General features: G+C 47.7%; 1 protein-coding gene across 5 annotated transcripts in view; it reads right to left on the bottom strand.

Annotated features, from left to right (window-relative positions):
• Positions 1 to 10,391, bottom strand: part of UNK (unk zinc finger) — a 45,620-nt gene extending 35,229 nt beyond the window's left edge. For 3 of the 5 annotated variants that reach the window (XM_052808824.1, XM_052808828.1, XM_052808825.1), the window contains exon 1: positions 10,198 to 10,388. In XM_052808824.1, the coding sequence (XP_052664784.1) occupies positions 10,198 to 10,295 (98 nt within the window). In that variant the 5' untranslated portion in view covers positions 10,296 to 10,388. Of the gene's footprint in view, positions 1 to 7,175; positions 7,196 to 10,197 lie in introns of those variants that run through there. The other 2 variants (XM_052808826.1, XM_052808827.1) reach the window with 2 other exon arrangements.
• Positions 10,392 to 14,052: the final 3,661 nt, after the last annotated feature.

Genomic DNA, 14,052 nt, shown 5'->3' with positions numbered 1-14,052 from the left:
GGCATACATCGAGTTGTGTCATTCAAACCCAACAAATAAAACAATCTGAGTCATTTTTTTGGCAGTGTGCTCTCTTTAAAAAGCATAAACTTGTTGCGTCAGTGGACCATGAAATGTATATGATCAAGCCATACCAATAAAATCCATTTTAAACACAAGTGTTTGTTTACACAGAGCTTTCACCTTTTTTAATTAAAACAATCCAAGCACGGGCATATGCAAACACTTAAATGCACTACATTTCAGAGATGCTTCCTTAAAAGCCATTCAGCAAGATCCAGAACTCTGCAGAAAGCCTTGAGTTTACATTCACATTTCCCTGAGTTTGATCTCTTTTCTCCCAAATTAGTTGGCCATGAGTATGTGTTACTTGACATGACCTCAAAATTAACTAAGCATTTAGACAGTTCATGCAATGTTTTAAAAACACAGCCAACTTTTTCCCAAGTTTAAATGACATATTTTCATTTTGACACTGCTGGTTTATGTGAACAACACAGCTGTGCCTAAAGTACACCTCCCTGTTTTCAAACATGGACCAACCCCAATTGAGACAACCCTCATCACCCTGTGGGTTGGTTTCTGCTCTACAAACTATTTAGCTGCCATGAATTCTTCCCTACAGCACCTGTGTAAGTGCTGAGTCTATGAAAACAGGATCATACTGAAATAATTATTTTTCAATAACATGTGGGTTGAGCCCAACTGTTTCAGTGAAAATACCGGCTCTTACTGCATCCAGACAGCTGTACACTGTTGAAGGTTATACCTGGTTTCATTGTCAGCACAATGTATCAACATGTGCTTAAATATGAGCAGTTAAATATTTTACTATTAATTACTTTGCAAAATATCCATCCACAGACTTGTCTATTATGGTCATTTATTCAGCTTATATCCTGATAAATTTTCTATCTCTTATTAACTGGATTAGACAGGTGATGCTTCTTTATCCTAGCGTTAGTGTTTGTAGCCTCAGACACATGGAGAATGTCTGCAGAAAGGCAGGGTTCAAATGGAGTTAACACATCAGGTTTGCTGTGCTAGACTACAATGAATTAAGGTCTGAATAATACACTGATGACCTGTGCTGTAAAAATTAAAAGTTCCAGCTCCCAGTAAAGTTTTCCCACACTGTACTTCTCTCACCATCGATTCAATCACTAACAAAGCATACCGAGGGCTAGCAACTGTAGAAACACTAGTGAAGGCTGGAAACAGGGCTGGGCCGTTTCAAAACTTGTGTTACTCACTCTGCTAGTTCCCTAAAACAAAACATCCCACATGCAAGAATTCGTAAAGTCTAATTCAGAAAAATGTTATTTCCATACATGCCATTACATAACTCAGGGTTTCAGTTACAGGTTTTCATGAGCATTTCTAGGCAGCTAACCTTTAACATCTTGTCTCACAAGAGGTGCTTCAGAAACAGAGCACAGTAGCCTGCCTTCTCCTAACCACACCAAGAACCCTCATGATTTAAAAAACAGTTCGTAGATCAATTGCAGCCCCATACTCACAACAGTTTTAAGACAGTATGTGAACTGTTTGAAGGTCTATACTTACACTGGACCAAAACCAGAAAACCAAAACCCTGCAAGAAATGACGGATCTATAGTGCTCTCATCCAGACCAATCTACATTTGAAAATGAAATGGCATCTGCTTCTTCTCAGGTTAAATGCCAACCATGTTTGCAGCAGCCTCTTTGGAAAAGGCTTACATTTGTGAACAGACATTTTCTGTTGTGAGTTTGAAACAAAACACGGTGATTATCTAACAAGCATGAACCTGCATCCCATAACACATGTGCCAGCACAAAGATAGAAGCCAACTCTTACTGGTTGATTTTGAAGAAATCAATGTTAGCCATTCAATCGATTTTCTTTTCCATTCAGCACTCAAATCAGACTTCATCCCTGTCTGCTACAGCCCAGTGGACTCTTTTGACACTCCATAAGGCAGGCACACCTCAGAATAAAAGTCCTATACACACAGATAGACTGGTCCAAAGAAGCACCATTACACGACCCCACACCAGACTGAGCTTCAAACAGGTAGGCTGACATGAAGACGTATACCAGCTCTCCCCCAGGGGAAAAGCAGTCAAATCCCAGGCTTCTCATTTTCCATTCTGACTAATCAATACATGAATAAATCTGGTGGCACTCTCAAGATATTTTAACCGTGCAAACAATATTATTATTTTTTGTTGCTGTAAAGCAGCACAATTGCCCTGAGGCATCTGCTGTTTTTATTTCGGCTATGATGGCAATATTCAAGTGCTATTAATGAAACCTCACAGTCTATTGAAAATTAGAGGAGAAAAATCACCTCTGAGCATATTGGGTATGGACTGACAGCTTCTTTTTGAACTGTGGTGACATGCTGAAGATGAAGGCTAACAAGTATAACAATATTGACTTTAATTAATTCAGATTTTTGCAGATATTCATCAGGTATAGTTTCAAGAAACTAATTCCCTTTCCATATGTGCATGACCGCATATTAATCTAAAGAAATTCTAGGCATACAATGATAAAAAGCAATCCAACTTTAATTTCTTAACTGTAATTAACAGTGCCATCATTCTCAATAAGCCAGTACGCTCTACTAAAATGTATTTACAATTTTTGACCAACAGATAGCTAGGGATGGGCTAAGATTTTTTCTTGTCTGACCACAAACTTGGTTTAAGTTCCTCTTCTGCCAGTGTTCGGACAACTATATTCAATTAAACATCTCTGACTTCGAATAAGAGATAAGAATCAGGCCAGTATCAAGCATCTCAGTAAGCTAGTCCTTTTATTGCCATCATTGCACTTTAGCACTTAAAATTGAAATATTTCTTTCAAAGAAAACCTAGAACTTTTCTTGTAGTAACAATAACCTTCTAAACCTGAATGAACACTACGGCAGGTTGAAGGTGTGTGAGTCAGAAGACAGCCTGCAACAAACCTAAGAAGAGAAGAAATTGTTGGTATTCATTTTAAGAGAACATTCATTCCAACTGATATTTCAAATGTCAAACTGGTATTAACTGCATCAAGCACTGATCAAAATACACAAGACAGAGATTGCTGAGAAAATTATCACAAGCATCTAAATTGGCTGTCATCACTAGGTGGAGTCTGAGAAAGTACAAGCCTTTAGCATCTCCTTGTGTACCCTTCTGGTGAGGCTTTGTATTTTTGATTGCCCTGATACAAAAGACAAACTCTCTCTAAATAAAGTAGAGAAAAAAGGCAGCTAAGAAACTGTACTTCCTCTACAGCCTGCTGCCACATAACCATTCATTAATTTAGGACATTAGGGGATCTGCTGACTGGCTCTGTGCATAGCTTTCAGTAACAACTTTGTACCTGATTTGCAAGCGATCTGCTGAATGTTACAAAAAGTTTATAGAGTATATAAAGCCTTTATAAGATAGCAACCTCTGTGATTGTCTCCTCTTGTAGTCCACGATTTCATCAAGATTTAGTTTAAGGAGTTTTTAAGGAGTAAACTAACTAACACAATATTAAAAAAGCAACAACAATTAGACAAAAAAATTCTTAAAAACCGTTTAGATGTAGGTCATTCCATTAGGCGAAGTGATGGACCAGGTAACTTCTCACCATCTCTTTCAGCCCTGCCTCTTGTGCTTTCAAAAAGATTTATGAAGTTTTTAGAAAGCAAGAAGAAAAAGTTAACGGAAGGAACAAAACACCACCTCAGCATCCTCTGAAAATGAACATAGCTCTTAGGGTCCTGACAAGCTGGTTCTCATGAGCCTCAATGCAGCAATTTAAGACATGATTGCTCCAGCTCTTTATTTTGCTCCTCTCTCAGAAATTACAGCTCCTTATGACAGGGTTAACAGAAAGGAATGTGTGCCTGCTCTCTGGCTGCCCCAGTTCACAGCCTGGTATATTAATACAGTCTACCAGCGACAGTTAGCTCATGCTAATATGCTACACAATAAGCATGATTAACTGATGTACTGACACATTCCCTCCTGCCACGTTGTTACAGGGGCAGTAACATCCAGTGAACAGCTAGGCAGCAATGCTGTAATGCACTGCAGGAAGATTTTCCAGAGGACATTGGTCAGACCGTTTGTAACAAGAAGGCTGCACATTTCAGCTGCTCATAGAAATTAGAAAAACCTTATTCTGGTGGAAAGAACAGATCTAGAGAAAATAAAATACTGAATTCCAACAGAATTTTACTTAAAATATAGCCACACAATATAAAAAAATATTAGACAATATGTAAACCTACAGAATGAGAAAAAGTGATATAATGGGAAACTCTTAAGCTCTAAGGTTTTCTAAAAGAATTATCAATGTTAATTTTGTCTCCCATGCCACACAAAATTATTCTATATGCTAATGTAAACAATGTATGAACATTAACATAGTACTTTATTTTAAAGTAAAAAATTGAAAGAACCATTTTCCAAGTTGGAACAATTCTGCATAACTGAATCCCTCTCCTCTTTCACAGAGTTTCCGATTTTTGAAATACCAAGCCTTGCCAGACCAAAACTAATTCTGAAAATGTCAAAGCAGCATATGAAGCTTTTCACTCTGCAAAATATCTATATGCCACCTACAGAGCAGTTACCTATACGTGAATTACCTGCCACTTTTATATCCAAAAGTACTCACTTAAGTGTAAATGTAGCAAGGAAACCACAGCTCCAGTCTCACTGCAACACAAGGGGGAAATACCTTATTGCCTCAACATGTGCATTCATCAGCAGGACAGCGCAGTCCTGCACAGAGCCTGTACTGATCGGGCCCAGACAACCCACACTGCCCACTAGCCCATCTCTCAAGCTGCAGTCTTTCAACACTCATCCTTTGAAGAACAAAAAATCTAAAGTGTCATTTTTCAGTGTATGTATTTGGTGGTAAGCACATACTGTGAAGGCAGCACATACTGTGAAGGCAGCTCTTCCTGTTCACACTCCAGTACTTTATACTTCCAACTTCCTGTAACTATTCACACTTCCTAATAACAGTTTCCAGTGGACTTGTATTCAGTGAAGTTTACACAGACTTAAAAAAGAGCAATAATAACCAGCTTATACTTCCCCGATAAGCTGACATTTACAGGTAATGATGTAGTAGGCTGCTCATAAGTCCCCAGGTTAGAAGTACTGACTTATTCTGTGCTTTCCTAACTATCTCCAAGGGTATTACCAAACCTGAAACCTAAAAATGCGTGGGGTTTTATTTCCCCACTGTTGCTGTTCTTGTTTTCTGGGTTGTTTGTGGGGTGTTTTGTTTGGTTGCTTTTTGTTTGTTTGGGGTTTTTTTGTTTAAACAACAGGGCTAGTTTCTATTTTTGTCTAAGTCCATATCATCATATTGATCTAAGGGCTGTCACCAGTAAAACCAAAGCAGAATTAGGGCAACAGTATGTTATTTTAAGAGTTCTGATGGTTTAAAAAGAACACAAACCGTTTCTAAAAACAATTTCAAAAGCCTAAACATATTTGCTAGGTTGTGAAAACCACCCAATTCAAGCACATCAAAACTATAATCTAACAGACTATGCAGACAAATGCTACAAGGGTCCTAGAAGAGCAAGCCACTTAGGAAAAAAAAAGCAAAAACTCTGAAAAAGTGTTAGCTACACATCTGGTTTTGGGGTTTCTTTGCACAGTCAGTCTGCACATTTGAGATCAGACATGCTATGTTCCCCCTGCCAGTGATAAGACACTGTCCACTGATAAGAAGATAAGGATTACTCTACTACAGCTACTACAAATGCTTCGAGGTGCGTGTTTGTGTGCCGTTGGTTTTGAGTAAGAATTTAAACATAAGATTTTGAGATACATAAGACTGTGTGTGCAAGCTCGCCATTGAAATCCAAGTCCACCTATGAGCTTGCTATTTTTATTTCTTCTTCACCCCTATTTCTATCACTGTCCTAATCAGAGTTCCTATTTAAGGCTGAGAAACCACCAGACAAGGCACTACTCGACAACACGCCAAGTACAAAAATGTCTTTGATTCGAGCTATAACTAAAGCATTGCACCAACCTGATTTTCATCCCCACTTAAAATGTCCTTCACTCAAGTGCACTAGTCCTTCTACCTCTAAATGGCTGGCATCGAAATGGTTGCAAGACAAAGCTTGGGTGAGTGCAAGCCAGCAGTCGCTAACATGACAGCACGACCAACTGTGCGGATGCAGTTCTAGCACTACTTACAAGGTACTAATCCTTCAGGAATTTCCCACAATTCCTTCCCTCGTGCAAAAGGGAAGACAAGTTTTTTGTCTTTTACGCTGCAAAGGCATAATCACAAAGCTTATCTTGCTGTAGCACAAAGGAGGACAGGATGTGCTCCCAGGCATCTCGGTCCAGAACTCAAGTGAGGGTACAGCTTGTGGGGACACGGAAACCTGAAGTTTATTTACAGGATGGCTGCTCATATTTAAGACGGGCACACTTAAGAGAATTATCTTCAGTAGCTATGATCTGGGTTATGCCCAACAAATCTGTATCCCAAAGAGCTTATCACATAAATCAGAGCATTTTTGACACTGCTTTTGAGCGTGTGTACTTTCAATAAACTAGAATGAAGGCACTCTTTGTTTTTTTTATTAAATAGGTTAATTTATCTTCACCCGAACATTTGCTTTCCTGCAGAGTTATTAAACTGTCTGACTTTCAGGTGAATGCACAGTGAACAAAGGACTGCTCTACTTTCACTTATCTAAATTCTGCCAGATCAATAAATACCCAAGCAGTGGATACGATCTTTACAATTCACAATTAAAGAGTCCAGTCTGAAAACCAATGAAGACATCAACAGCCAAATGGATAGACTGTACCAAACAAAACTACACGATAGTACTCGGTATCTACAACTCCAAGTGACTGATCGCTTGCTTTCAGTTTCTTTGAACTCAGCCTCTATCCACATTTGTAGATAACACATTAAAGACAGAGATAGATACACACAAAAATAACCATGCCAGCTAGAGCTAAAAAACGGTGCAAAGTCACTACTTGGTTGAGGTTTGACAGAGCGTACCCAAACCAAATCCACTTCCCACTATGAGCAATCAACTAACCCCTGCACAGCACATTGTCCGAAGCAGATCAAAGCCATGCCAGCCCGCAGGTACCCCAGAAACGAGCCCATCTCACCCCTTTGTTCGGAGGAATACACTGACCTCATCCTGCTACGGGAGCTGCGGGATCACAAGGAACAGCCACATGCAGAAATCTCTAATCCAGCAACCCAGAGAGAACACAACAGCAGTTGTTGAGTATTTCATTACTTGCTTGAATTCTACAAACAGAATACCAGATCCCCAGATGAGAAACACACCATTCATAATTAAATAGCAAAATTTGGCATACACCAGAATGACTTGGTCTCCAGGAGTATCTAGCTGCATGCTACAACTGCTACCAAGGACACAATTGAAGGGGTTTTTTAGGCTCTTCTTCTGCTAGCAAACAGTGCCAAAGGTGTGAGATAGCATCATTAATTCTTTTTTTTTTTTTTTCCAGATTTTCTTTTGCTGTACATCTAGAATAAAAGTAAGGCTTCCTGACAGGATCTAGAAATGCAGTTCAAAGTACCTAAAAATCTCATGCAAGTAATACCAAGACTTTAGAAATCGACACTAATACAGAAATTGGAACATTTCCTAACAAATACAACCAAAACTTTCCAAGACAGAGATCCCCAGCACCAGATTGCCTGTCCCCAGGGAACAAAGTATGCAGATAATTAAGCTTACTTGAGTTTACAACTTGTAACCTTCATGTCATTTTAAGGAAACAAACTATATTTAAGGAAAAAAAAAAGGAAGAAAATATTTACATTGTGACAACATACAACTTGTTCACATCAACGACCACCACGTAAGTTCCCATATGTTATCAGAAGGAGGTTTACAGTATGATGTGACCTAGTGTACAAATCCAAGACTTTCAAAGTATGGCTCGCATCCCGCTGTCAGCACTCTGCAGCCCCCAAACCCATCCTTCACTTATGGTTATTCAGCTTCTCCGCAACTGTTTTCACTGAAGTATTTTTAGCATCCATCTGAAAATACAAGTTTTACCCTCTGGAAAGAAGCTAATTGCACCAGCACCTTTGCTCCACACTGTCCCATTTTGGTCCTCTGTCATTTTCAGCTAGCGGGTCCCAATCTCCCTTCTCCCATTTCTTGAACTCTTTCTTCCACTGTTTCTTTCCTAATCTTTGATATCCTGGTTTCCATGGTCATGCTCAGCCATATTATCACCTTTGTCTTGCCCTACATAGCGTACTTACAATCTCTCTACCTCACCTCCTTGCCACCTGGGTTTTTCCCCATCTCGCTTTTGACCGATTGCTTCTCTGTCTTTGGTGTCGCTCCACCTCCCTCTGTACTCCACCTGTACCCTCTTTTACCACTACAGCAACAGTCCTAGCAGACTCCTTCATGCCAGTTTCTCCTATAAAGCTGTCAAACTTTAACTGCAGACACCACCAGAAATAAAGTAACCTATAAGGCTGCGACTTGCCAACTCCCTGAAGATCACAACAGGATCTTCACGACAGACATAAAACCTAGAAGCCCTCATTCTGCCATACACTCGGTATTCTGAACAGCCTCAAGGAAGAGGATGTCAAATAGCCGGTGATCCCTGCAGCAGGCATATGGGTTGTATGGATCCATGCCTCTACATTTCTTGCAGCTCTTTTCATTCCCTGTATCATAGTGTGAACGCAGGGAAGAAGTCCATCACCAACCTTATGAAAACACAAACTAAAAGAACACAGGCCACACTCTGAACCTGCCCTTCTCATCATGGGTGGGGGCATCAACACAAAGGAGAGATATGGGTAATTTGTACAACTTTTTTCTGTATGTGGACAACACCCTATAATGATAAGGGTAGACAGTTTGGCACACATATTTTGTTCACAAGGAACAGTCCCAAACTTTCTTCTTTTAAGGACGATAGGGAACACCTGACCTATTTCCATCTATTATATGTCCATCGCTAGCCCATCCTCACAAAGACAACGCTCACTCTCAATCCACCTCGTTATCCCTATTGGAAAAGGGGAACTGAATGTCATTGCCACAACTTCCAGCCCAAACAACTTATCACAGGCCAAGTTCACAGAGCACAAGCTCCAGGAGGTCGTATATCCTTGGGACAACGCAGTGAAATGGTATTTTTTGCTTAGGGAAGCCACATTCCAGCAAAAAAGCCTTCACTGAGGCACCGACTCCAGTGACGGAGGTGATACGCACCAACTGTGTTTCCTTCACAGAGGAATTCCACCCGAGCGGTGTAAGAAAAGGCGGGAAAAGGACAAGCACTTCTCGTGATTTTCGGGTAACATTTCCCACGGGGGCTATTTCTCACACACGTGTAAAACGTTCCCGTAGCTTGCTCGTGGGCAACTTCTCAAAGACGCCTGTCCTGACGAGGGACCCTGCGACGAGCCACCCCTGACAGGCCGGCAGCACGCGAGGCGCATGCCGGTGGGGTTTCGGTCCTTGGGGGCCGCCACACAGCGCGGCACCCGTCTCCTCACAACGCCTCCCTCCACAGGTGCCCGAGGAGCCCCCTCAGGGGCTGGGGGACCTCGGTGACAGCAGCACCCGGGCAGCAGGACCCGAGGAGCCCGACAGCCCAGAGTGCCACCACCACGCCTGCCACTTCCACGCCCGAGGTGACACACGCGTGGGGGGGGGGGGGAAGGGGGTCGCCACCCCGCCGTGGGGGCACGCAGGGGGACCCCCGCCAAGGGGGACAGGGTGGCAGGGTGCAGCGATGACAGCCGACCGACCGGCCGGCCGCCCCCTCACAGGGGCCGGACCTGCCATGGCGGCCGCCCCGCCACAGGGGCCGGACCCCCCCAACGCCAACACCAACGCCCCGGGGGGAGGCCGAGGCCGCCGGTGCCCCGCCGCCCCGGTGCATCACGGTCGGCCGCGGGCCGCGACCCGCGGGGGGAGGGGGAGTCGCTCATCCCCCGCCCCGCCCCCCCCTCCTCCTCCTCCTCCCCCCCCCCCCCGCAGGCGGGACCCGCCGGCCCGCGCCGGCTGGGGCCGGTTCCAGCCGGTGCCGCGCGGGCGGGCGGCGGGTCTCCGTGCGCGCGTGCCGCACGCTGCCCGCTGACGTCAGGCGCGTGTTGGCGCGCGGGCGGGCGGGCGGCGGCGGGGAGCTCTCGCTACGTACGTGTAGTGCTGCGGCTTCTCGGGCTGCGCCTGCAGCGCGCTAGCGGCGCTCGCCGGCCCGGCCGCGGCGGAGCCGCTCGCCACCGGGCCCTTGGACATGCCTCCTGCCTTCCGCTCCCGCCGCCGCCGCTACCGCCGAGGAGACCTTTATTATTCACTCTGCGCGGTCCGCACGGAGGGCGCCGCGCGCAGGCGCCGCCGCCGCCATTGCCGCCCCGGTGCGCGGGGCGGGGTGGGACTTGTAGTCCCGCCGCGCGCGCGCCCTCCGCCAACCCGGGACGCGGCGGGCGGCGGCTTCCGGCCGGCGGGACTACAACTCCCAGGGGCGCCCCGCGGCGGCGCGGCCCGCCGCTTCCTGTCGCGCGGGGGACGACGGGACTTGTAGTCTACGGGGGGGCCGATGGGCCTCAGCCCCAGGGCGCCCCCCGGCGGCGGGGCGGGATGGCGCCCGCCGCGAGGCCCCGTCGCCGGGTCCGTCCCTGGGGAAGGGCCCGAGCCCCCGGGGAAGGCACCGAGCCCCGGGGACGGCACCGAGCCCCGGGGACGGCGTGGCCCCTTCAGCGCGGCCCCTCCAGGCAGGCAGGGAAGGGTGTGGGGGAGGCTGGGCCAGGAGGCCTGTGAGAGGATGGGGAGTTATTTGTGGCAGGCGGCCTCACTTCCTTCCTCCCCCCCCTTCCCTCCGCTTCAGGGACTGAACGTGGATGCGGGAGCACGGCGTCCCGGCCAAAGGCTTATTTTAGTGTTGGCATCTCTCATCGCTCCACGGCCTTCCCCACCCACGGGACAGCGCCGTCCAGGAAGTGCCCGGGAATAGCACTGCAGTCCCGAGGAGGAGGAGGAGGAAGGTCCAGCGAGCCGCATGGAGAACCTACCTCCGAGTAGGTGACACCAAAGGCCCCTGGATACTGGGTCATCAGAAGATTGCATGGGCTCCCTGTCCTCCCCCGGGAGAAAATCCCCCCCTGAAGGAGCCGTGTCCAAGGAAGCAGCTGAATTCCCATGCGAAGAGCTTCCTCCGTAAATTAACTTCTCTCCCAGGGGAGGAAATGATACGAGTTTCTTTTAATAGGACTTTGATCTCTTGGGCTCCACTCAGAACCACTTCCCTCGCTGGGATCCTCCAGCTGTGTGGTAGAGGGCAGCAAGGATTTATAAGGCAAACACCTTTTTTTAACTCTGCCAGCACGCGCGGGGTGAACGATGTTAATAATAAACTTTCAGGCCTGGTCTGTGTGCTGCCTGTGCAGCTGTTTTGGGGAGGGAAATAACTTTTTTCAATTCTCATTTACACTGATTCTACTGCGGGCAGGCTTTTACCGGGGTAATTTAATAGCTATTCCCCTGCGTTTGCAGGAATAAGTCATAGGATATCAATACCTTCTTATTCATCTAACAACCCTCCGTGGGAGGCTGGAGTACTATAATTATGCAGCTCTTGGTCAAGTAGGACAACTTTTCATAAGTCAATATGTGTGGAGGTATTTCAGTTAATATCTATGCATACACGCCTATACACCCAACACAACATCACTGTCAGTGATGGACCTGCAGAAAAAACCCTTCAATTATCGACGAATCACACTGAAAACACCATCAACGTGCACTTTGCGCACAGAGATTCGGAAACCACGGACTGGAATCCTTGTACACTGATGTTTACGCTACAGTCTGGTACTGACACTGTTTCCTCTTCCAGTTCTCCGTTTCACAGTCGGGACAACTTGACGCACACTCTGCCATGCAACAGAGAAATGTTTAGGACGTGCCAGGTACGTGTGCCCAGGGTGCACTTACTTCCATCTTTGTGCACGTCCTCATTAACGTGTGCTCGTTTGCTCTCTTCGGCTTTGGTGTGTACACCTTTCCCTCAGCCGGTTTCATCCAAGAGGATGCACAGCTTTTCTCCAGTCTTGAAGAGAGCAAAAAATCAAAAGTATCGCTAAAATTAGAAGCGTAAGCAGCCATTGCTATGAAAATATGGGCAAGGAAATATCTCAGGAGCACCTCAACTCCTGGTAACAAACATTAAGCACTGGTCTCCAGGCATTAGTGACAGTGGTGTACGCTCTTAAAAAGAATAACTTTAAAGTATATGCTGTTACCCTCAGAACAGGTTTCTAGACTTCTTCTTGCTAAGCGTGAGCGACTCAGGTTAAAGGGGAATTCTTTCCTTCGGATTTTCCAAAACACATACAATGCAAAGGATTGTTTACCGACACCTCCCAAGTCATTCCACTGATGCGCAGCTTTTTGTCTCTGATAAATAATTAACATTTTCCTTTCCAAGAGAGAAAATTAACCTGAAAATGAGGACCAGAGGAGATGCACAGGAGACGACAGCCCTGCGGCAGCCCCAGCCCGGGCACACGTGACGGTCCTGTCGCACCATATTGGTGCATGTTTGCTTGACTTACCAGAGCAGGTGGAAGAGCAGGAGACACGCTCCCTACGTGCCGAGCTCCTGTGCCACGGCAATCCTCGCTCTGCCCGCCGTGCCGGGTGTTGGCCCGAGAGACTTACGCATTGGGAGAAGATGCAAAACCTCATGCAAAGTCTGGGTGACTACAGCTGCGCTCCAGTTTGCGGAGCTCACGGATACCTTTAGGAGCGGCGGTTAAGCAGGCGTCTGCGTTCGCTATATATTCTGCGCGCTACAACTGCGGGGCATTTGAGACCTGTTCTTCCTGATCGTGGTACCCTTCCCATGGGGGCAGGGACCTGCCTCCGCTCCCAGCAGTCGCTACAAAGACAATGAAATAGTAATATAGAGCCAGGTGTAAGTTAAGGCAGCAACTTCCCCCGAAAGCCAGTCTTTTTATTTAATTGCCATTTATCTTCCCGGATGCTACCAACAGGGAACGCGGATTCTGGCTTTCTACTCGCAATGAAACTTTGCAATTCGCTTTAGTGCTGAAGGCGACCCACGAGGTCAGTGGGATCTGGGGAACGGAGGCGCAGAGGGGCACAGCCACAACCCCTGCCTGCTCCCAGGCCGGCTCCCGGGGAACGGCCCGTGCTGGCCTTCCCAGGGCCAAGGGTCAGACCCCTCCCGGACTTTTGGGGGGGTCGCAGACCAGCAGGGCTTCCCGGTCCGAATCCAAGCCCGGTGACGAGCGCTCCTAGGCTGCGGCAATGATAAAACCGGGCAAGAAATGCCGGAGGCGCTGCCAGAGCCTCTTCCCTTGCCAGGGGCTTCGCTCGTCCCCGCCGACACTCGCCAGCGAGGGCCCCGAGCGAACCGCCACGCACCGGAGGCTCCCGCGCCTCGCCCGAGGGCCGCCGCTCCCCGCGGCCTGCGCGCTGCGGCTCCCGGGGGAGGCGGAGGCGGAGTGTGTGTGTGGGGGGGTCCGCCGTCCCCCCGGGCGGCCCCGCGGCCTGGCCCGGCCCTCGCCGCTCGCAGCCCCCCGCCAAGCGCCTCCGCACCACACGGCCAGGAAAGGCGCTTTCTGACGGGGGCGGGGGAGGGAGGGGGGGGGCGGGCCGGGAGGCGGCGGGGGCCGCCGGGGCCGGCCGGGGGGGTGCCCGGGGGAGCCCGCCGCCCCGCTGCGCCCCGCCGCCGCTCGCCCCGCTCCTATTGACTTCCCATTGTGGAGCTTTGCAACAAAGGGTAGGATCCAAACCGTGCCCCGTTTCGTCCAATCAGCGCGCAGAGCGCCCGCCCGCCGTCGATTGGCCCCTTCTCGCCTCACAGTACCCAATCGGACGCCTACTTTAACAACCAATCAGCGGCCGGGCACGCGCCCAATCAGCGCCGAGGAAGCGGAGCACGGCCTTTGTGTGTCGTGACGCCACGGCGCCGGCGGAGGTCCCGGCCAATGGTACGGCGCGCTGCTTCCAGGCATTGTGAGGTCACCGC

Source organism: Harpia harpyja, chromosome 14 (assembly GCF_026419915.1).
Source record: "Harpia harpyja isolate bHarHar1 chromosome 14, bHarHar1 primary haplotype, whole genome shotgun sequence".
NCBI classification, from domain to species: domain Eukaryota; kingdom Metazoa; phylum Chordata; class Aves; order Accipitriformes; family Accipitridae; genus Harpia; species Harpia harpyja.
This window is presented reverse-complemented; position numbering and strand designations above follow the sequence as displayed.